Here is a 24,575-nt window from a genome sequence, read left to right as displayed (position 1 = left end):
GGATGATCAAAGCATCTCAAGAGAGAGCGGGATTTGGTGGAGATCATTCATTCATTCAATAGTATTTATTGAGCGCTATGTGCAGAGCACTGTACTAAGCGCTTGGAATGTACAATTCGGCAACAGATAGAGACAATCCCCACCCATTGATGGGCTGTGATCAGCCAGTTAAAGGAGCTAACAGGCATGGTTACCCACTAAGGCGAATGATTCTCTGACAATGCGACATTTGGAAACCCACTAATTATCTTGCTAAATGTTGATGACAGCAGAGCAGACCGGTGTCCACCCCTTAATCCTGCACTTTTAAACCACCTGATACTCCCTCCTAAAATACTTGAAAAAGCGCTTCTTACCTGCGTTAACTTCCCCACGGCTTTGATCTGGGCGGGAGACTGGGCCTGGCCCTGGAGCTGTGGGACTTGCACCTGAGTGGCCTGTTGCTGCTGCTGCTGCTGTTGCTGTTGCTGCCTGAGAAGCTGGAAGTGGGCAGGGCTGATGGTCTTGCCAGGAAGCTGAACTCCCGTCGCTGAAAAGAAATTCATTCTTTGGGATTAGATGACTGGATTGCCCTTTCTCACATCCGGTTCTCCCACACTTCCTTCCCACGCCAAACAGAACTTTAAAAGTAGCCGGACTGATGTTCCTAAGCATAAAGCGAGAGGGAGATCGAGCTTTACCTTGAGTCACCTGAGTCACAAGAGACCTCGTCTGGGTCTGGACAGGGGTGAGGTTGGTGGTCACGACCGCTGGGGCGGGGGCCGAGGTGACGGCTCGGACCCCCTGGGTGGATGCTATCGGCACCAGTTCGGTGGAGGCGGCGGGAGTGGTAACCGTTCGCTGCTGGGGGTGGACCACCTGGGCCGGGGCAGCCCCTCCTGAAGTCTACAAGAAAGCACGGAAACATAATCAGCAGTGTGTCTCAGAGGAATTTTTAAAAAAGCACAATACTATTTTAAAGAGAAAAAAATATAGCTTGAAAATTATTCCAGGACACATATTCTAAATCTGCGTTTAATGGAGATGAACCAAGTACTTCAATCCCTTGTTTCACATGTTTTTTCTTTCTTCACGGTACTTGTTACGCACTATGTTGGTATTTGTTATGCGCTTACTATGTGCAGAGCACTGTTCTAAGCACTAGGGTAGATACAGGGTAATCAGTTTGTCCCACGTGGGGCTCACAGTCTTCATCCCCATTTTACAGATGAGGTAACTGAGGCACAGAGAAGTGCAGTGACTTGCCCACAGTCACACAGCTGACAAATGGCAGAGCCAGGATTCGAACCCATGACCTCTAACTCCCAAGTGGAGGCTCTTTCCACTGAGCCACGCTGCTTCTCTATGTGTCAAACACTGTTCTAAACGCTGGGGTAGACAGAAGTCAATCAGGTCGAATACGGTCCCTATCCAGCATGGGGCTCATCGTCTGTACAGGGAGGGAGAACAGGTACTGAATCCCCATTTTACAGCTGAGGAAATTGAGGCCCTAAGAAGTTAGGAGATTTGCCCAAGACCCTACAGCTAGAAATTGACAGAGAAATTGGCAGAGCCGGGATTAGAATCCAGGGCCTCTGACTCCCAGGCCGTCCCCTTTCCACTAGGCCAGGGTTCTCTCTATACACACGCCGTTGTCTTCTGTTTTCAAAGAAGACATTACCGACTGTGAGAATGCAACAGTATGTCTTCTCTCACTGACACGGTTCTATCCCTGCCCTTTGAAAGAGAGTAGTGCACCTTTTCTGGTCCTTTATCAATTGAGTTGACTGCTCGATCAAGGAGAAACATACAGCCAACTTGGGGTGCCGTCCAATGGTACTGCTGATTCGCCCTCAGCAAGGTAACACGGTGGGAACGACATGTTTAGGGTTGGGAGCAGAGGGGAAGGCCATACATATGACATGCAGGCAGGGTAGACTGATTATTGGGGTTTTTTTATGGTATTTGTTATGTTTATGATTATGGTATTTAAGTGCTTATCAGGTGCTACACACCGTTCTAAGCGCTAGGGTAGTTACAAGGTAATCATGTTGCCCCACGTGAGGCTCACAGTCTTAATCCCCATTTTACAGCTAAGGTAACTGAGGCACAGAGAAGTGAAGCTGCTTGCCCAAGGACACACAGCAGACAAGTGGTAGAGCCGGGACTAGAACCCTCATCCTGTGATTCCCACAACCGTCTGTGTCTCACAGTCTTGATCCCCATTTTACAGATGAGGTAGCTGAGGCACAGAGAAGTGAAGGGACTTGCTCAAGGTCACACAGCAGGCAGGATGAGAACTCAGGTCCTCTGACTCCCAGGCTCCTGTTCTTTCCACCCATGAAATGGAAATATTTTAATGAGAAATACAGATAACTCACTGTCAAGGTTCCAGGCACTACAGGTGAAGCGAGACGTTTGTTAATAGACTGAAAGGTAGCAGCGGGGACGCCAGCTATTGTATTCACTATAACGTTGCCACTAACTGTACCTGCAAAGACAATATTTAAGGCAAGAGAATTAAAAATAATTAAGTGGCATTTCTTATTTCCTCAAATAGCTTTCCTTAGCCTTCTTACCAGTTGGTATGCTTGTTCCAGTAACTGATGGCTTAATTGTACCAGCCTGTTTGGGGAAAAAAGACTTGGGTGAGTAGACTATTACTTATTTACAGTTCATAAAACTCAAGTTTTCGGAATCTTTTTAATTAGTTCAGAATAATAAATTCATGCGATACTTAACGAAATTCCTATCTATGACAAAATAATTATATTCTACATCACTAAACCTATGTAAAAGCTTTACATTTCTACTTTAACTGAAAAGAGTTCAACCTGACACCCCCTCAAAAAATGGAGCAGAATTTGGTTTGATGTAACTTCTGAACCTTGTATTAATAATAATAATAATGTTGGTATTTGTTAAGCGCTATGTGCAGAGCACTGTTCTAAGCGCTGGGGTAGACACAGGGTAATCAGATTGTCCCACGTGAGGCTCACAGTCTTCATCCAATTTTACAGATGAGTTAACTGAGGCACAGAGAAGTTAAGTGGCTTGCCCACAGTCACCCAGCTGACAAGTGGCAGAGTCGGGATTCGAACCCATGACCTCTGACTCCCAAGCCCAGGCTCTTTCCACTGAGCCACGCTGCTTCCCTGCTCATTGTACTCATTGTACATTATTCATTGTACATAAGCTGTGCTATGGACAACAGCGTTGAAAGTTTGAGTTAGAGGCTGCCAAAAAAGACCAAAAAGCTGAAAACCTAGAAGTTGGCATAGAGTGAATGCTTAAATCAAGACCGCAATGATGAACTGGTTTTCCCACTGCATCTCTGCCTTTACCAAATCTAAGTTACCCCTTAACAGGATATCTCCTGTCTTGTTATGAAGACCGTGCACTCAATATCCATTTTGATTCTTTATATCACAGCATATGCATTATAAATCATTTGGACCATATGAAATCTAAAAGCCTCAAGCAGAGCAAGCAGTTCAACAATTTTTCTATTTCCCAGGCTACTTAAGAACAATCCCCTCTGCAACCATATCAAACTGCCTGAAAAAAAAGTTAATTCCCCAGTTATTTAATGATATATGAATTCCTAAACGACACAGGTGGGTCAAAAGAAAGTTGTTTACACCATATTGTCTCTTCTTATAATAACAACTGTGGTATTTGTTAAGTGTTTACTATATTCCAGGCACTGTTCTAAGCGCTGGATTAGATACAAGATAATCAGGATGGATACCGTCCCTGTCCCACAGAAGGCCCACTGTCTTAATCCCCAATTTACAGATGAGGGAACTGAGGCAGAGAAAAGCTCAGTGACTTGCCCAAGGTCACACAGCAGACAAGTGGGGGAGCCGGGATTAGAAGCCAGGTTTTTCCAACTCTGAGGGCCACAAATACAAAAATTGAGGAAAGAGAAAAAAAGAAAAAGGACAGTTCTTGGTTGGTTCCTTTTACAGAATATGCATCCTGGGTCACTGGCTCACCTCTCCCAGGAGGCCTTCCCAGACTGAGCCCCTCTTTTTCTCTGCTCCTCCTCCCCTCCCCTCCCCATCGCCCCGACTCCCTCCCTCTGCTCTACCCCATTTCCCGCCCCACAGCACTGTGTACATCTGTACCTATTTATCATTCTATTTTATTAATGATGTGTCTATATCTGTAATTCTCTTTATCTATTTTGATGCTACTGGTACCTGTCTATCCCAGCTCTGCCACATGTCAGCTGTGTGACTGTGGGCAAGTCATTTAACTTCTCTGTGCCTCAGTCACCTCATCTGTAAAATGGGGATTAAGACTGTGAGCCTCACTTGGGACAACCTCATTACCCTGTATCTACCCCAGGGTTTAGAACAGTGCTCTGCACACAGTAAGCGCTTAACAAATACCAACATTATTATTATTACTTGTTTTGTTTTGTCGTCTGTCTCCCCCTTCTAGACTGTGGGCCCGTCGTTGAGTAGGGATCGTCTCTATGTTGACGAACTGTACTTTCCAAGGGCTCTGCACGCGGTAAGCGCTCAATCAATACGGTCGAGCGAATGAATGAATACGAAGAAACCGACCAACCAACAGACACAGAGTCCTCATCTCACCAGTACTGCAGTGCTGGCCACAGGGCTTATCGCAGTCTGCACCTTCGGCTGCTGCTGCTGCTGCTGCTGCTGCGGCTGCACCACTTGAGGTTGGGCTGGGGGTTGAGGTTGGGCGGCTGGCTGCCCTGCTGGTTGCTGCCCTGTCTGTTGCTGGGGAGGCTGTGGGCCCGTCTGCTGCTGTGCTCTCTGCTGTTCAGCCAAAGCCTGGAGACACAGCAGAAAACAAACAACTGTGAGGAGGAGGTCCAAAGACTGCGCAGGGAGAAATCCTTGTGTTGGAGCACATTAATCTAATCCTGTCGAGTTCTGACACCGCCGTGGACATCCTGTGGTTCCCTTCTGAAGACTGCCCTGAAATATATGTAAAAAAGAGTCGGGGGAAACCGTCTACAAGTCGAAGAATTAAAATCATCAGAGCGTTCACGAAATGCCTACCTGAGGTAGCCTCGGCTGGGTTTTAAATTAACCTGATTTTTTGGGTTTCCAAGAACCAATCCAAGGCAGACGCTGTTCTCGGAATTTAAGGACATGCAGAGAAGTAGACCAATAAATTGAACTTTGAAAGACAGGAGAAAAAAAGAAAATCTTCGCAATTTTTCTGGAGTTTTCTAAAATAAAAACGTCTTGTGAAATTTTACAAGGAAAAGAAAACCACAGGAAAATACCTGTAAACCTTCGATCTATTATTAAACTGCTAGGAATTCTACAGACTTAGAAAAAGCGAGCCACCAAAACCAAAAGCTCTGGTTGCCATCTGTTTTCCACCCAACCTTATTATGCCTCATTAGACCTTTCAGTCACACCCAGCAATCCCCCCCCGGCACTCACTGCAAGCTCATAGAGCAGTTTACATACATGCTTCAACTTCATCTTGGATGTGTTCATTCATTCATTCATTCAATCATATTTATTGAGCACTTAATGTGTGCAGAGCACTGTACTAAGCGCTTGGAAAGTACAATTCGGCAACAGAGACGATTCCTGCCCAACAACGGGCTCACAGTCTAAAAGGGGGAGACAGACAACAAAACAAAACAAGCAGTCAGGCATCACTACCATCAAAATAGATACGGGCTTGGGAGTCGGAGGTCATGGGTTCAAATCCCAGTTCAGCCGCTTGTCAGCTGTGTGACTCTGGGCAAGTCACTTCTCTATGCCTCAGTTACCTCATCTGTAAAAATGGGGATTAAGACTGTGAGCCCCACGTGGGACAACCTGATCACCTTGTATCCTCCCCAGCGCTTAGAACAGTGTTTTGCACAGAGTAAGCACTTAACAAATGCTGTAATTATTATAGAGTAGCAGCGTGGCTCAGTGGAAACAGCATGGGCTGGGGAGTCAGAGTTCACGGGTTCAAATCCCAGCTCTGCTACCTGTCAGCTGTGTAACTTTGGGCAAGTCACTTAACTTCTCTGTGCCTTAGTTACCTCATTTGTAAAATGGGGATTAAGACTGTGAGCCCCATGTGGGACAACCTGATCACCTTGTATCCTCCCCAGCGCTTAGAACAGTGCTTTGCACATGGTAAGGGCTTAACAAATGCCAACATTATTATTATAAGTAGAATCATAGATATATACATGTCATTAATAAAGTAGAGTAATAAATAATATATAAAAATATACACAAATACTGTGGGGAGGGGAAGGGTTAGAGCAGAGGGAGGGAGTAAGGGGAATGGGGAGGGGAGGAGGGGCAGAGGGAAAGGGAGGGCTCAGTGTGGGAAGGCCTCCCAGAGAAAGTGAGCTCTCAGTAGGGCTTTGAAGAGGGGAAGAGAGTTAGTTTGGTGGAGGTGAGGAGGGAGGGCATTCCAGGTCAGAGGTAGGACGTGGGCCACGGATCGGCAACTAGAAATTCTTGACTAACTGTTTCTAGAATTTTGCATGTGGTTCCAAGTCCGATGAGTTAAAATAGAGTTTCCCAGAGAAGCAAAACCATATGGTATCATCTGCACCCAAGGCTCTTGGTGCCTCTTCCAGCAGGGTGGCATAGAAGAAATGTGACAGAGCTGAGCCCAACTATACATCTCTCTCCTTTCCCCCCCTGTAGAGTTGGGGAATGAATCAGAAAGGGCAACCTGGCTCTGTCTCAGCCAGCCAAACTTACTGAGCAGTTTCCAGAGACCAGATCTCCTAATGGGGGTCAAGTGCTTTCATATTCAGATCTCAGTGCTACTCCCTGCTTATCTCTATCTGACCCGCTGAACAGACCGGGATCACTGTGCCACTCTGTGACCTCAAGCCGCACTGTCACTCTGGTATCTTTCAGTTGACAATTCATTTCAATAGCCAATCCAGAAGTATCCCGACTAGGATCTTCATTCGGTCGATTGTATTTCTTGAGTGCTTACTGTGTGCAAAGCACACATAAGCGCTTGGGAGAGTACTTTCCCTGCCCACACCAATCTCACTGGCAATGGGAAGAAATGATGTGTCTCAATCTGATCTTCCGTTTTCCTTAACAGTGGTGACGCCTGGTGGCATCTTCGCCATCCTGTGAGATTGTCTCAGTGTTCCATATGCTGAGAAAGAGCTCCCTTAAGTGTTTAAGGAAAATTTCCTCTCCGTGCTTGTAAATTTTATCTCAGGTGCCACTGGATCCAAGTGCTTTATTATTTTTCCTGGCACTGAACTTCTTCAGCAGTTGCGATAGGCGTGGCTCAGTGGAAAAAGCCCAGGCTTGGGAGTCAGAGGTCATGGGTTCTAATCCCGCCTCCGCCGCTTGTCAGCTGTGACTTTGGGCAAGTCACTTCCCTTCTCTGTGCCTCAATTCCCTCATCTGTAAAATGGGGATTAAGACTGTGAGGCCCACGTGGGACAACCTTGTATCCCCCCCAGCACTTAGAACAGTGCTTTGCACATAGTAAGCGCTTAATACCAACATTATTAACATTACTATTTGCACATTGGAAGGGCCTGACTTTCAACAGTAGGAGGTGTGTTGAGGATGATTTTCAGTAGTAGGAGGTGTGCTGAGGAGAATATCCCTTCCATTCAAGATTCTCTCCTGCTCTGTTAGCTATGTTCACTCTTCAAACGTGCCACATAATGCCTTTACAGTTCTGGACTTTGTGACAATAATCATAATAACAGTAATATTATGCTATTTGTTAAGCGCTTACTATGTATCAGGCACTGCTCTAAATCCTGGGGCGGATAAGAGCAAATCGGGTGGACACAGTCCCTGTCCCACGTGGGGTTCACAGTCTCAATCCCCATTTTACAGACAAGGTAACTGAAGCACAGAGAAGTGAAGTGACTTGTCGAAGGTCACACAGCACTTAAGTACCCTGTATCTACCCCAGAGCTTAGAACAGTTCTTGGCACATAGTAAGCACTTAACAAGTACCATAACACTAATAATAATAATTATTGAGGGTCAGGATTCAAACCCAGGTCCTCCTGACTCCCAGGCCTTGCTCTATCCACTACGCTACGCTGCAACAGTCTAAATATCTCTGGATCGCCTCTGCTTTGACCTCCCGTCACCTGTCATGCATGTCCTTTCACTTCACCTCCATGTCCATGATGTATTTCTGTACACTTTATTTTTGTCATTGGTGCAGTAATTGCTTTGCTGCAAGAAGATTCATCTCTGAGTTACCACATCAAACAAATGTCGGTGACTTTGCTGGGGCCCACCCAATGTCCTGATGGCGGCTGCCTGCTCTACAGGATTGTGGAGAACTGCCTGTTCATTGTCTACGTTGGGGATGGCCATTCAGGCTTATTATTGTTTCCAAGGCTGTAGAGAAATACACTTATAGCTAAGTGGTCGGTTTGAAGACCGTTTTTCAACACAATGGATATGACATCGGTGTGTCAGTCCGTCGTATTTGCTGAGCGCTTTCTGTGTGCAGAGCACTGTACTAAATGCTTGGGAGAGTAAAAATATAACAACAAACAAACACATGCCCTGCCCACAACGAGCTTAGAGTCCAGAGGGGGAGACGGACACCAATATAAATAAGTCAATTACGGTTATGTACAAAAGTGCTGTGGGGCGGGGATGGGGAGATGAATAAAGGGATTAAATCAGGGTGACGCAGAAGGGAGTGGGAGAAGAGGAAAGAGGGCTTGTCAGGGAAGGCCTGTTGGAGGAGATGTGCCTTCAACAGGCCTTTGAAGGGTGTGATTGGAGCATATCAGATACCAGTCCAACCAGCAACCCTCCTCCGCACACGGCAGCTGAGTCTTCCGCCGTGCTGCGAGGTAATTGATGAGAAGCCACTGTTGTGATGGAAACTACATTAGGGATGCTTTTCCTTTGTAATAAGAGGTCGGGACTTGGACCGCAAGGTAAGAGGTAACAACAGTTAGACATGAGCATGAGTCATTTTTCCTTAGTGGGGATGTGTCCCCCTGTAGCCATCAGGATTCACTGCCAGGTGGCTGGTGAGGGGAGGAACAGAGTCAGTGGCCCTGAAACAGTGAGGTCAGTGCGCTCCTCTGGCAGCAGACCTGCCTGTGCCCTCATAATAACTGTAGTATTTGTCAAGCGCTTACCGAGCACCGTACGAAGCACTGAGGTAGATTCAAGATTATCAGACCCCACATGGGGCTCTGTCTAAGGAGGAAGGGGAAGAGGTATTGAATCCCCATTTTGCAGATTCATTCACTCTATCATATTTATCGAGTGCTTACTGTGTGAAAGTGAGGGAAGTGAGGCACCGAGAAGTTGAGACTTGCTGAAGGCCAGACGATGGAGGAGCTGGGATAAGAACCCAGGGCCTCTGACTCCCTGGCCTGTGCTCTTCCCACTAGCACATGCTACTTTTCACACTACCCTCATCCAGCTTAAACATCAGGGCTGAGTGCAACGCTCACATCCACTGTACCAACCACTGGACTCCTTGCTGGGAAAATCAGGTGTGGTGTGTGCAGGCATCGAGCATGTGTTGAGTCCCCCCCTGCCTCCACTATCATGTCCCATTCTAGTGACAATCCAGTGGAAATATAACTGTCACCAAGAAGCTAGCTTTCAAGCCTCTACCATTATTAAACAGAAAGCTGTCGCCTGGAGATGCTTTCTATGAGATCAGAATGAACGTAGTTGAAATACGGGGTCATCACTGTACCTTTTTCTCTTTTGCAATTCGTTCTGCACGCAGGGATGCAACCTGAATCGGAGGCAGGGGCTTGTCATAGTTGATTCCACTGAAAATAAAAGTAAGAAGTGAAACACCACACTGAGTTAAGTCCTTATTCCAGGTATCTTAAAACAAGGCATAATTTCCCAACCTTCCAGTTTAGCGGGAATGAGCTACCCAATCTCTAAACATAAGGGAATGGCTAACCTTATTCCGTGCCATAATTTCAAACGGGTTATTTGGGACTAGAACTTTGAACAGCATACTACTAAAATTGATGGCAGTTGCTAACCAAAGTCACCATAAGCCACCACGAGCCCAGAGAGCCTCCCCGACACACTGATGAACAACAGAATGATAATTTCCGGCAACCCACCTTTCTGCTAGCACCGAAGCATGTTTTGGGTTCTTCTGGAAAGGGTTCATGCCAAGTCTAAGAGGGGTCGAAATTAAAAGCTGTTATGAAACCGAGGTGAAACACACAGAATAATTCTATAAAACAAAGTCTGACCTATGGAGAGGAACCCCATTAATCCCCTTTCCCACTAAAACCACAAATTATTCTACCAAGAAATCCACTTGACAGAAAATGAACATGAACATTAAACATACAAGGGCTTGATTGGGGGACTTCGCTTTCCGGCAGTCATTTTCATTAAGTCAAAGTGATTTGTGTACAGCTGAGTGTGTGTTGCATTCTCATCTTGGGCATAGATCTGGCTGGTACGCAGAGGGCGATTATTTTTACTCTGGAAAAAAAAATGCACGACAGAATAAAAATAAAAACATCAACCTGGATCTTCAGTTACCTCAGATACCAAGAACAGGTGTGTTGATCTGGATCTGATGAACATTTTACTTCAACTCCCTATCATTTAACACATCAAGCTTCCTTTATTCCTACCATTTCAGTAGGAAAGGCACAAACTCAGAAAAAATTTGCTCTGCACAGAGTAAGCGCTCAATAAACACCACTGATTGAATTGTTAATACATATACATCATGGAATCCAGCAGTGGAAATTAATTTCTTTTGACCACTTAGAAGAATAACAACATAATTTCAGTAGTAAACCAAAATATATACTGAGGAAAGATTTCAGTTTTCTGGGTGAGGCAGACTTTCCTCCCCACGAATTCTGGCCAGACGGACTCTAATTTCATATCAAGTGCTCACCCCTAAGAACCTCCTCTAGCTGTTCATTTGTTCATTACCATAATATATGGGAATCTACTCCTTAATTACTGACTGAAATTTCACAAAAAGCAAGCAACATCTGAGAAGAGTTAGGACTAGAAAATAAACATGCAAAGCGAAGAGTCAGAGTATAACAAGCACCAATTACTGTTCTACAGTCTTGTATTCGTAGCATTCCTGTATTGAATTCAGCAGAGGAAAAGAGGGAGAGCAAGAAAGAGACTGTGACTCTATAAAACACCAGATCATTCAGTTTACTGAGAAAAAAAGTGAGGGAAGGCTGAGAGGTACAGGAATTCCTATTGAAACATCTCTTTTTGGTTTAAAGTTGAGTGTGAATTTCATTCTGATACCCTGGTGCCAGCAGGCTACATTTCCCCACACCAGGACGACGGGGAATCTAAGTCTCACGGTGAAACGGGGTTTGGAGCTGCAGGAAATTCCCTATTGCTGCCAATGAACGGGTCATGATTTGGTTCTCTATTGCCAAGAAGCAAATCCTTTAAACATAGGCACGAAAGACACTGTAGCAAATTCTGAATTTTCGAGCTCCGGTGGGCTACCAAATCATGCTATATTGAGTCTTTCCCTGTGTGCTTCTCTGCATCAGCTCTAAAACAAGGTTTTCCAATTTTATTCAGAACATCACCTTCATACCTTATAAATATTTTTTGCCTTTTTCTTTGGATTAGCTTCATAAAGCAGCTATAAAAGAAGAAAAGATTTTAGCTTTATTTTTTTTTCCATATTAAGTTTATGGCTAATTACCATTAATGCTTCCAAAAACATACAGACATAAAGCATTTCAGGAAGTCTTGTTGGTGAAGATACCACAAAATGGTATTATGATGACAGGTCAGTTTGTGGTAAGCAAACAAATGCTTCAAACTCACCAGTTTTTCATTGTGAGAAAAATGGAAATTAATGACTTAGAGTGAATGCTATTTTGCCGCAGCTACTGGAGAAAGAAATTTTGTAATTTTCCCAAGAAAACACCAAATCCTAATTTTCCAAATGACTAATTTGGGATCTGAAATTATGGAGCCTGAAGATGCCTGCCTTTTACACCGATTGTTACTGATGGAAAGATGTAATCATCATGGTGTTCACACTCAGACAGGAATTCAAGGGGGCCATTAGAATGGATGTAAATCTGCCATCTATTTGTAATTGCTGAGGCACTTTGCCTTTGTAAATACATTCCGGAACAATAGAGAATTTGTTCCAGGTAGAAGCTGAACCTCAAAAGAGGAATGCCCTTACCAAAATGCCCCGTGGTGACTTGGATAAACCCAAATAGAAGCTTTGGAGGATTGGTAGTTTCAGGTTTTCCAAGGAGAGTCAAATAGTCATGCAGCAAGAGAGAGGCACTTGCAAGAAGAAAGCCAGACCAACATAAGAGAGACAAAGATACGTGTTCCAAGAAGAAAAACTTAAGGGAAAGTAATCTAAATATGGGATGTTGCAATTTTTTCCTCATCTTCAAAGTTTATAGACATAAAGTCTGTCCCTTTTTCGGGCTTTGTGCAACTGCTACTATTCTGCGGTTTGCTTTTGAATGAAACCTATTCATTTGCTGTGCTTCATTTAAACGCCAATCATTTCAGTGTTTATAGTAAATTCTAAAATAAAAACCATTTTGCCACATTGCCTTTTGAACCTCTGTCGCCCAGCAGGAGCTCAAGGATCGAGCAGTAGAACAGCAAGAAACGAGCTGTTCTTTGACTAATTTCAGTGCCAAGCAGAAATGCCCTACGCCATCTATTCTTAGGCCAGCACTTTAGCTTTAAAGTGAAATGAGGATAACGGCACAACGATTTGAAGAGTGACGAGCTTGCATAATGTGTGCCCGGTGACAATGCTGGCATAAAACTCGGTTGCTGGACGGAATGCGTTGGTGCGATGGAGAACTGTTGCAGTGGAGCGGTCATCTAAATAATGAAGACTAATGTACCGGTGATTCCAGTCTTCCATGGGAAGGCAGAATGAAGCTGAAACTCACCTTTCCTTCTTCCCTTGGAATGATGACGTTTTCGTATCGGTTTCGGCACTGCTTGGAAGAGCGGTAAACGCGGCTGCAAGAATTAACGACGTCGCTAACGAGATCCCAGTTGGGGGTGTGCGCCGGTGACATGACGGCGAGATTTAAAGGAAGCTCAAGCAACTGCTTCACGGCCTAGGGAAGAGACAAGCGTATCCGATCAATCGGTCATATTCATTGAGTGCTTACCGTGTGCAGACCACTGCACTTAGGAGAGTACAGTGTAACAGAGTTGACCGGCATGTTCCCTGCCCATGATGAGCTTACACGTCACAGGACTTCTGATCCATTCATTCATGTTGAGCGCTTACTATGTGCAGAGCACTGTACTAAGCACTTGGAATGTACAATTCAGCAACAGAGAGAGACAATCCCTGCCCAATGACAGTCTCACAGTCTAATCAGGGGAGACAGATCCAAAAGGAGACATGGTCGCATGGATAGCTGACCATTTCCACAAGAAGTCTTAATGGGGGAAAAAAATCTCCTTTTACCTGTAGCAATGCCCAGTCTTCACTAATGAGCCACTCCGGGTTGTCCTGACCGGTCTCTGTGGTCGGCTTGACAAACGTTGGCAAAGGCTTGGCGAATTGGGTTTGCTGTTTCAGCAGGATGTTCTTCTTCTGCTCTTTGCCCTCGCGGCGCATCTTCAGCATCCCCGGAGTCGCCCGGTCAAACAACGATCGAGGAGGGATGACCACCTCCCCGTGCCGCTGCTTCTTCTTCCTACCTGAAGCTAGAACAGGGGGGCTGTCTTCAGTGTGACAGTAAAAAGAGGGTATCTTGTCAAGACAGGAGAAACTTAAAGGAAAATCAAAAAGGCACAGTAAGGGAACATTGTTGGGCTAAAAAGGGAAGCATGAGTATGGAAAATTTTCTGTCCAAGTGAGGTACTGAGGGCTTCAGATTTCAGAGCATCTACAATTGGTAGAGGCTTTTTAAATGGTCCTCAGGACAAATAAATCTTCTCCACCATTACATACAACCATAACATGAACCATTAACAAGTTCAATTTTGAAATCAAGTCACAAAGTCATGTGATGGATATGATAAAGGCAGCATAATTTTGCTGGTTTTCCTAAATTGTAAAACACCTACGGGATTATCTCATTCATTCATTCATTCAATCGTATTTACTGAGCACTTATTGTGTGCAGAGCACTATACTAAGCACTTGGAAAGTACAATTCGGGAACAATAAAAAGAGGATTCATCATAACCCGAACCATCAAAGCTAACAAAACAAAACCAAAAAAAACCCCCAATGTCTCAAAACTTGCTGGCAACAGTATTTACCAGAGGGATCTGTTTTGTGTCGCTTTCGCTCCTTCCTCACATACACAGGAGGCAGTTTAGATTCTGGAACAGGGATATTTTCATACATCAAACACATAACAGAATCGATGTAGATATCATTATCGTCCTGAGGTGGAGTTGGTGGAGTCCAAAGCTATACAAAAAACAGAATTTCTATTAGGTTTGGAAATGGATAAGAAACTTCAAATTACAGTCATTAAATTAATGGACTTACTGGCATTATTTCTGTCTGTCCATCTGGATCTTCGTAGACATATTCCTAAAAGAAGACAGGAAATTTTCAAAGTTTGAAATTAAAATAGAAAAAACACAATGGATTTTATTTACCGTGCACTTACTGAGGGCAGAACACTGTACTAAATGCTTGACAGAGTATAATCCAGTTGCTAGACACGATCCTTGCCCTCAAGGAGCTTACAATCTAGTGGGGGAGATAGGAATTAAAATACGTTACTGATGGGGGGGAAATCAACAGCGTATAAGAACATCAATCAATCATACTGAGAGCTTACTCTCTGTACAGCACTGTTCTAAGCGATTGGGAAAGTACGATACAACAGAGTTGGTAGATACGTTCCCTGGCCACATCGAGCTTACAGTCTACAGAATACATACATAATTGTTCAGGTGGTGAGAGAGGGGAGGGTATTAAAGTGCTTAGGGGGAATGGACTTATGGGCATGAATGAGGCAGAAGGAAGGGAAAACAGGGTGAGGTGATACAATGTCCATCAGGAAAGGCTTCCTGGAGGAGATATGATTTCAGTAGGGCTGTGAAGATGGAGAGAGTGGTGGTCTGTCAGCTACCAGAGACCCTCTAGACTGTATGTTCGTTGTGGGACAGGAATGTGTCTTATATTGCTGTACTGTACTCTCCCAAGTGCTTAGTACAGTGCTCTGCACTCTGTAAGCGCTCAATAAATGTGACTGACTGTGAAGGGAGTTTCAGACAGGAGGGAGGGTATAAGCCAAGAGGTCAATAGGTAGAAAGATGAGACAAGGTGAGTAGGCTGGTGTCAGCGGAGCAAAGTGTTTGGGCTATGTCAAAGAGTGCCTCAGAGCCAATGAAGAGGAGTTTACGTTTGATGTGGAGATGAACGGGCAATCAACGGAGGTTTCTGAGGAATAAGGAGACGTGTGCAGAATAATGTTTTAGAAAAACGGTCTGGGCAGCAGAATGAAGTACAGATTTGAAAGGAGAAACTGATGCAGTAGTTGAAGCAGGATTTGTCAAGTGTTTGGATCAGCTGGGCGGCAGTTTGGATATAGCAGAATGGGCTGATTTGGTGCCCCGATAGGATTTGGTGACTGACTACGTGGGCTGAATGAGATAGATGAGTTGAGGACAATGCCCACATTGCAGGCTTGCCAGACAGAAAGGACAGTGGTGTTGTCAACAGTGATGGGAAAGTTGGAGGAGGGGTTAGAGTGAGGAAAAAAGGGTTCTGTTTTGAACATGTTGAGCTGTCAGTAGTACATCCAAGTTGAGATGTCCAGAAGGGAAGCAGAAATGTGAGACTGCACAGGGGAGAAGTTGGGGGTGGAGAGGAAGATCTGGGAGTCATCCACATAGGGATGGTAGTTGAAGCTGTTGGAGCAAATGAGTTCTCCAAGGGAATGGGTGAAAATGGAGAATAAAAGGGGGAGCCTCAGGGACATCCCCACAGTTAGGGGATGGGAATCAGACAAGTCAGAGAAAGAGAGTGAAAAGGAGCACGCAGAGAGGGAGAGGAAAATTTAAAAAAATATGTCAGTGAAATCCAGGTTAGTCAAAGAGGACGAGGGGGTCCAGTGTGGAAGGCAGCCGAGCAATCTAGGAGGATTAGGATGGAGAAAAAGCCATTGGATTTGGAGGCAAGGAGGAGGTCATGAGTGAAACTGGAATGGAGGGGGCAGAAGTCAGATTGCTGGGGGAGAGGAAGTGGAGACGGCAGGTGTGAGCTATTCATGTGAGAAATTTGGAAAGGAATGGTAGGAGGGAGATAGAGCGATAACTGGAGCGTGCAGTGGCGATAAGGGAGGGTTTGGGGGTTTTCATTAGGATGGGGATTCGTGAACGTGTTTGAAAGCAGAGAGAAAGGAGCCATTGAAGAGAGAGTGGTTGACAGTGGTGGGCAAGGAAGGAAAAAGGGATAAGGCAAGTGATGGGGTTGGAAGCACAGATGGAAGGGATGGAATTCCCAGTGAACACACAGCATACTATTTAAAAACCAAATCATGATGTAGTAAATAAAGACCTTCATATTTTGAAGGGCATGTAAATTGTGCTTTACAAAACTGCCAACTGCAATTACAATTATCCCTGTACTCTAAATTACAATACCTTAAACTCACCAAATCCCATTTTCCCAAATGTATACATCTTACAAAACAGGAGACTATCAGTCTTTCAGAAAACAGTAAGCCCAGGGAAAAATTCATTTTTTAAGCAAAATATGCTCTGAGGCTTATCTATGCCAGGATCCGAAGCAGAGAGGATAGAAATTTCCTACATTCACCTCCCTACATTCTTCCCTCTGTCCTGGATAACATCTAGGGAAGGAAGGGGAGGACATGAGCTACTTGAGGACAGGGAATGTCTGTTCTGCTTCTCTTATACATCTCCAAGTGCTTAGTAATAATAACAATAATGGTATTTAAGTGCTTACTATGTGCCAAGCACTGTTCTGAGCACTAGAGTGCTCTACCTGCAGTAGGCATTCGGTAAATGTTGTTGACGATAATTGTGATCTACAGCTAAGGTGAACAATAATCAATTGGAGATACCGAGCACTCATTTTGCACTGAATATATCAGTATTTGGGAGGATATACAATAGTGGGCATGATTTCTGCCCCCAAGGAATTTATAACATAGCAGGTGAGCGACAATAAATTTCAGCTAGAGAGGAAACATCAGAGTTTAAAGATATGTACAAAAGTGTTCCGAAAACATGCGGCAGAAGAATGAATAGTCTAGGTAATGGTGGAACTGCTGGAGCATTGGGGGAGAGGGTGCATGGGGAAGGCAGGACAGGTTGATGAGTGATTAATCAGGGAAGGAAGACTCCCTGGTGAACATACGAACTAATAAGGGCCTTAAAGATGGGTACAGCAATTGTCTGCTAAATATGAAAGGAAATTCCAGGCAGAAGGGAGAGAGCAAGAGATCAGTGGGGAGAGAGACAAGATACAGTGAATAGGTTGGTTGGGGGAAATGAATAGAGCAGGCTCAGGTGTAGGAGAGAAGCAAGGATAAATTGGAGGGAGAAAGTTGATTGAGTGCCTTAAAACTGATGGTTAAAAGTTTTTGCTTGAGGAAGAAAGAAATGGCCAGTCACTGGAAGCTTCTGAGTGGAAGATATGTGAAAAAAGATGATTTAGAAAAACGATCTGGGTAGAAGAATGAAGTAGAAATTGGTGAGGAGAGAAGCTGGAAGCAGAAAGGTGAGTAGGTTGATGCCGCAGTTGAGTTGGGATAGGCCAAATGCTTGGACAAGTATTGTGGCAGTTTGGATGGAGAGAAGGTGTGGATTCTGGAGTTGAGAAAAATGAAGAGACAGGCTTTGGAGATGAAAGAGAGAAAGAAGTCAAGGATAATGCCCAAACTGTGGGCTTGAGATGGGGAGGATGGTACTGTTGTCAATGGGAACATAAAAGTTAGGAAGGGGAGAGAATTCAGGAGAGAAGATGAGTTCGATTCTGAACATGTTAAGCTGGAGATGCTTGTGAGACATCCACAGAGCAATGTCCTGCAAGCAGATGTGAGAGAGTGACCTGGGAGACACCAGGTAGAAGAAGGGATAAAGTCATGAGAATGGCAAAATTCCTAAGGGAGTTGATTTAGGAAGGCAAAAGGTGACCCAAAACAGACTTGAGGAAATCCAGTTAGGGAGCAGAGAGTACAGGAAGAGCCAGCAAAAGGTAATAAGGATCGGCTGGCAAGGCAAGAGACCCAGGAATGCACTGTCACAAAAACTTAAGTTAAACAGTGTTTCCAGAAGAAAGGGGTGATCTTTTCACAGTGTCAAAGGCTGCCAAGGAATCAAGGAGGATAGGAGGGAGAACAACCTGTTAAAGAGGAAGTGGAGACCACGGGTGTAAACCACCATTTGAAGTGTTTGGACAGGAATGGTAGGATTGAAACGGAGTGACAGCTGGCTACTATGGCAGGAGGTGGGGGGGTGTGGCTGAGAGAGGGTTTTTTTCTAGCATGGAGACACATAATAAGAGCATTAGCAGGGAAGGAGCCATTGGAGAATGAGAAACTAAAGATGGCAGAAAGGGAAGGGAAGTAGGCACAAGTGTTTCTATAAGGCATGAAGGGTTGGAGGTGCAGGTGAAGGGGGTAGATTTTGAAAGCAAGCAGACAGATCTCCTCAAGGTATGGCTGGGAAGGATGAGAGAAAGGATGGGGGCACAGGAGGGGACTTGAGAGGTGAGGGAGAGATTTTGAGGACTCACACCTGATGGCTTCAATTTTGTCAACAAAGTAGTTGGTACGGTCATTGGGCAGTGGAGGGGAGACACTAGGAGTTTAGGGAGGGAGTTAAAAGTCTTGAATACTTGCTGTGGGCAGGTGGACAAAGGAATCGAGGGAGAAGCAGGAAGAGAGCAGTTATAGCAGGTGAGGATAAATTTCAGATTAATGATAACAGCCTGGTGCCTGCATTTCTGTCAACAGTGCCCCATCGCACAAGTACATGAGCACATGAAGCCAAAAGGGCAAAAGCAGCATGGCCAAATGGAAAGGGCACAGGCCTGGGAGCCAAGAGACCTGGGTTCTATTCCTGGTTCTGCCACTTGCCTGCTGTGTGACTTGGGTGAGTCTCTTAACTTCTCTGAGCCTCAGTTTTTACATCATTACAGTGGGGCTTCAATACCTGTTCTCCCTCCCCTTTAGACTTTGAGCCCCATGTGGAGCAGGAACAGTGCTGACCTAATTATCTTCTATCTTCCCCAGAGTTTAGTACAGTGTTAGGCACAGAGTAAAACTATGTATCACATTTACGTGCCCATTCACCGCATATGATGGCGATTGTGGTTTGTTTTTTTGTTTTGTTTTTTAAGCAAGGCTGAGGCGATCTTGCTGCAGAATTGCTTGCTGGTGTTTTCATTCTCCAGGAGCTTGACGTTCAGGTGTTTCAGTGACTTGGAGGCCAGTTTTTGAGCAGTGGTTTATGAACAATATTAGCTATGAGCTTATGCCATTCTGCTTCACACGTATTAGCTAGGATCTGTATACCTTTGAGATCAATAAGATGCCACTGTTTAGAATATGGATGCATCCAGGAGGTCTTTCTTTTGTTTGCAGGTGTAAAGACGATGGCTGTGATTGTGCAGCAGCATTTGATTTACTCTCTCAATAAAAGTACACCTCTTCTGCTGAGTTACCAAGCCCAGGCAGCCTGATGACCTCCCTGTATGGGTGGCCATTACTTCCTACTCAAGCAATGAAACCACCCATTACAATTCATTTACAAGATATTATTACTCCTGTTGGTCTACATTGCGCTGTCTGTCTAAATCTTCAGAGAACTTTATCTTCATTGCAGTTTGACCCCGTGGGGGCATAAGTGCATATAATGGTAGTTTGTTTCAGGGGCAGGCATACTGACATCAGGTTTCTACATCTGGAGCAGATCTGAGAGGCCCAATATTAGTTGTTGTCTGACTGCAAACCCAACCCCACTAAGTGTCATCCTGAAGAGGGAGGGTACCTACAAAAGGTGATGCATCCAGGGCTACCTCTGTGATCTGTCCTCCTTTTACAAATCTCCTTTTACTTAGTATTCCGATATCGATACCACCCCTGGCCAATTCATGCATTACTAAAGCTGTTCTTCTTATAGGCCGATGATCATTTCACCATCCGGCATCCTGATATTCCGTAATTTGATGGTTATTTTCACAAGTTGTCTTCTTCCTGATTGTTTGGCCACCGGAGATATACAGCTCACCAATCTCTACTTACTGATGAGCCAGGTTTGGATGAGGCAGGAGATGTTTTAGGGACACCTCTGCTAGTCCCTTCCCCATTGGGGGTGGGCAGTACACTGCTAAACGGGGCTGTTCAACCATGCAGGATGCTGCCAAGGGGCAAGGCTGCCTCTTCAGAGACCAAGACGCCAGACCGTCTACTATGTAGGACTTTTCTTTGAAAACAGGTATGGAGGTATCCCACCTTCAGCAGGATTTGAACTGGAATTGTTTAGCATTGGCAGTGATGTTTTGCACTGAACCATCCGCACTCTTCTCCCCAGTCCTCTGAAGCCACGGCACACCTTGCAAGATGGCTGGTTAGCTTACGGGTGGGTGTGATCGGTGGCCACAGAACAGTGAATGTGACAGACCCAAGGTCCTCATCCATTCTGTAACCCACTGTTGGGACATATCCACTGTACCAGTCGCTGGGGGTCTTCCTCAAAAAACCCCACGTGGCCTGTGCTCATGGAACAGAACACTTTAGTGCGCTCTCTCAGCAGCAGAACCTGGCTGTACCCCTAACAGGCCTATATAAAGTTCTGGAGATCAACAGGTAGAAGATGTGAGAGTATAACCATACACTGAAAAGCTGCTGAATGGAAAACAGTAATAGTTCAGTGAACAACTCACTCAGCTTTTGCTAACGACTTAATGCGTTCTTCGGCCACCAGGTCTCTCACTCCTCCAGGGCCAAAGAAACAAGTCCAGAAAAAACACCAAAAAGTAACCATGGTCTGAGAGAGAGAAAAGTTTGTCTGATCCTGCTGCTCGTCCTCTGCCTGGATCTAAATCTGGCTCCAAGAAGGGGAGGCCCCCAGGGCCTTTTGTGTATCCAGGGCCTCCTCCTGAAACCCATCACCTACCCCTTAGCGAGACCTGGGCAACGAGCCCAGTGTCAGACAACTAGAACAACATCTTACTCATCTCTATTAATCAATAAAACACACCCTCTCACCCCACAATTCATTCACATTGAGAGCAAATGAGAAAAACAACTGAACAGGCAGAGACAACCAGAGAAACTCTCGTGATTACAGCATTCATTGTCCGCCTAGCTGCACGACCGCTTCACCCTACAGGTCCTCCTTCCCACACCCCCGCCAGCTCTCCCCATGCTGGCTGTCAAGAAAATGTGCTACCTCAGGCTGAGTGGAGAATTAGCCTCAGTAACTGGATGCACATTTTCCCAGAATTCAGACATCAGTATCACCATCACTAGTATTTACTGAGTGCCTGCTGAATGAAGAACAATTGGGAGTCTAGAATAAAAAGAGAAGATAGTGTTTCTACCCTCCACGAGTTTACGGCACAGTCAACTTGTGCAGTTCTCAGAACTTATGAAAAGTGCCCTAGAGAACAGATTAAAATTATGGTTTCTCTATCAGACACTGAATGGCTACTTTTTCGCCAATGTGCCTTAAGGACTATTGGCCTGCAGATTATTAACAATTCCAATAATCATCACCAAAAGTCTTTGCGCTTTCACAGGACTTTTACTCCAAACCACCATAAATTACCATATTATATGCATCTTCTCTGGTATAGGTCAACAATTCTTCCTCCTCTTCCACAAGCATTTTGACTTCCCTTTCTTTGAGCATCTTGGCATTTTTTGATTCCCATTCCTTGGACACCTTTGCTACTTCCTACAAAGAGAATTCAACCGGGAAAAAAGAATCTTTAAAATCATGGCCTCAAATTGAAAAATCTGACAGAAATTACACAAAGTATATCGATGAATTATATTCCCTGATAAAACTGGAGGGACAGGACAAAAAAAGTTTTCTAATAGGAACCTGAGGGTGACATAGAGTGCACACTCCTTCAAAGAATCTGCTTTAACAAAACTGCTCTGTAGGTATTAGTGTTGTTACTCAAGGTGAGATGTTATCCAAGGGGGCGGGTGAAAAATCTCTGCACAGTCGATAACCCATTCTAGTCTATGTCCTGTGCTGAGGTATTTGCTATTAGAGTCTTTTGTCATTTGTGACTCTGGCTTGTGTCCCAACTTTCCTAGAGTCCCTAGTCAAGGAAACCAACCCCCTGCTGCTGGTGGTCTGCTCCTGAAATTCTTCTCCACAATGATCTAAAGCCACACTGCTTGACACTCGATTTTCAAAAACAGTTTTTTTGTCCATCTCTGCTTGCGTAGACCCCATTTCACCCACTCTTCCTTAGCTCTCTCATGGTCCTGCTATCACCAATTCCCCTTGGGTCCTATCGAGTTAAGCTGCATTGCAGTGAGCATGTCCTCGATGCTGGTGAACTGAGTTTCAGCAGTTTGTTTTTAAATTTTGCCACATCACTTGATGTTTACTATTTGGCTCGTGAGCGATCACCTTGAAAAGTTTTATTCTAGAAATTACGCAAAAATGTCTCATTTCATATCCTTTTGAACAACACTGAAATATGCAATTAAATCACTAAGCAAAGCTTTCAAGGCTTCCCGCATTTTCTGCCTTCTTCTGTCATTCAATTTGAATAAAAACAGATGGGAAAATTTAGAGGTCTGGTAAAAGTGTTGGACATTTATTTGTTAAATGGTTAAGAAATTTATAGCAAAACTTTATTTTCTTACCTCAGCATCTCTCTGTTTTTCCTGATCAAGAGAAGTATGAAATAATTCCAGGTAATTCAGAGCATATTTCTCAATCGGTGTGAGCTGTTGGAGAAAAACATTTTCAAACATTTCAAGGAATAATAATAACATTAAAATAATAATAATACTAATACTTGTTAAGCGCTTATTACACCTGTTGGGCACAGTACTAAGCACTGGGGTAGATACAAGATAATCATGTTGGACACAGTCCTGTCCCTCATAGGGCTCACAGTCTTAATTCTCATTTTAAAGATGAGGAAACTGAGGCACAGAGAAATTAAGTGACTTGCCCAAGGTCACACAGAAGACAAGTGGCAGAGCCAGGATTAAAACCAGGTCCCTCTGACTCCCAGGTCTGTGCTCTTTCCCCGGCTCTGCTGCTTTCCTGTAGTAGGATACTGACCATTACTGATCTAAGTCTTTCCCCAAGAGAAGATCACCCCCTTCTATAAAGTACATGGGCACGCACTTCAAATAATAAAACTATTGAAATCTTCACTACCCTATCCATAGGGGCCAACCTTTCATTTTGAGCTGGGGAGCAAAAGGGTTCAGAGAACAAGTCAGAAAGCTGGCACGTTGGATATTTTTGTGCGAAACTCTCAAGTGTCATCAAATGCGGAATGAGCAAGACTGGGAATCCAGTTCCCAGAGCTGAGGGGTGTTGATCCCTAAGGAAGGAGCGCCAAAGATCCTCCCTTCTAAAAATGGAAAAACATCACAGCCATCTTAAAGAAACCACTCTACCTGTTCCATAAAGTCGGCAAATTCATCTAACTGTGAAGGTTCTTCTTTAACTTTTGAATCATCTACGTTGGAAGATAAGATATCAGGAGGCGACTCAGTCATTGCCTCCTCTGAATAGTTTTGTGGATCATCCTCCAGAGATTCAATGCTGTTTAGAGCCTTGAGAAATTCATAAAAGAAAATTTCAGTAACATTAAAAATACCATGAGAAAAATCTGCTCCAAAACCTTATTTTTCCATTGTAGAATAGGCAATGCAAAGTCACTGCTAGTCCCTGAAATGACGACCCAGACCCCCAAAATATTTTTCCCATTAACCCTTTGGCTAAGCTTAATTCCCATTCCTACCTCTATAAAAGGTCTTGCGATCCTGGGTGCAATGGTTTCTGCAGGGGAGGGCTCCTGAGAAAGTACCACAAATTCCTCAGCTTTCACACGAAATCCAGAATCCTCCAAAGGGGAATAAACCTCAAAAAGCTCTTGAATTGTTTGCTGAAAAATCAAATTGCATATTTTGTCTTACCACATTAAATAATAATAATCATGGCGTCTGTTAAGTGCATCCTATGTGCTAAGCATTGGGGCAGATACACGGTAAATAGGCAGACATAGCGTCTTCATACCCGACCTAAAATTCAGCCCAAAATGAATCCTGAATAGCAAATCAATTGATTAGTATATCTTAACGCCTGTATATCCAAACAACCCTGGATTCCATAAAATACAACTCAGGGATAATTCATACTTTAAAAATACCTGTGTTAGAAATGCCATGGAATAATCATTTCCCTGAGCAGCTACTTCTCTTATCAGATCCTTCGTTCCATTTTTCAACAGTTTCTCTTCTATAGAATTGCCACTCACTAGCCTGTAAAACAAAAGCATGCCCATTCCATCACCCTGCATTTCACTAAAAAAACATGCTAATTGGAAGAAACATTAACAGCAGTGACCAAAGAGAAATAGTATCTGAAAATAAAAGGCCCTTAGTTTAACTTTAACTAAGATGTGCAGAAGTTATGTTAATAATGCTCTTC

At 44.3% G+C, this 24,575-nt stretch overlaps 1 protein-coding gene across 17 annotated transcripts in view; it reads right to left on the bottom strand.

Moving 5' to 3' along the window:
• EP400 (E1A binding protein p400) overlaps positions 1–24,575 on the bottom strand; it is a 105,902-nt gene that overhangs the window by 11,587 nt on the left and 69,740 nt on the right. For 9 of the 17 annotated variants that reach the window (XM_029050089.1, XM_029050078.1, XM_029050121.1 and 6 more), the window contains 18 exons: positions 24,295–24,406; positions 23,887–24,030; positions 23,540–23,698; positions 22,769–22,852; positions 21,708–21,836; positions 14,443–14,487; positions 14,208–14,361; positions 13,405–13,664; positions 12,872–13,045; positions 11,527–11,574; positions 10,285–10,421; positions 10,049–10,105; positions 9,661–9,739; positions 4,584–4,787; positions 2,559–2,604; positions 2,361–2,470; positions 681–885; positions 357–529 (listed from right to left, as the gene is read on the bottom strand). In XM_029050089.1, coding sequence (XP_028905922.1) covers positions 357–529; positions 681–885; positions 2,361–2,470; positions 2,559–2,604; positions 4,584–4,787; positions 9,661–9,739; positions 10,049–10,105; positions 10,285–10,421; positions 11,527–11,574; positions 12,872–13,045; positions 13,405–13,664; positions 14,208–14,361; positions 14,443–14,487; positions 21,708–21,836; positions 22,769–22,852; positions 23,540–23,698; positions 23,887–24,030; positions 24,295–24,406 — 2,320 coding nt within the window. The remainder of the gene's footprint in view (positions 1–356; positions 530–680; positions 886–2,360; positions 2,471–2,558; positions 2,605–4,583; positions 4,788–9,660; positions 9,740–10,048; positions 10,106–10,284; positions 10,422–11,526; positions 11,575–12,871; positions 13,046–13,404; positions 13,665–14,207; positions 14,362–14,442; positions 14,488–21,707; positions 21,837–22,768; positions 22,853–23,539; positions 23,699–23,886; positions 24,031–24,294; positions 24,407–24,575) is intronic. The other 8 variants (XM_029050110.1, XM_029050180.1, XM_029050187.1 and 5 more) reach the window with 3 other exon arrangements.

This window comes from Ornithorhynchus anatinus, chromosome 2 (assembly GCF_004115215.2).
Source record: "Ornithorhynchus anatinus isolate Pmale09 chromosome 2, mOrnAna1.pri.v4, whole genome shotgun sequence".
NCBI lineage: Eukaryota > Metazoa > Chordata > Mammalia > Monotremata > Ornithorhynchidae > Ornithorhynchus > Ornithorhynchus anatinus.
This window is presented reverse-complemented; position numbering and strand designations above follow the sequence as displayed.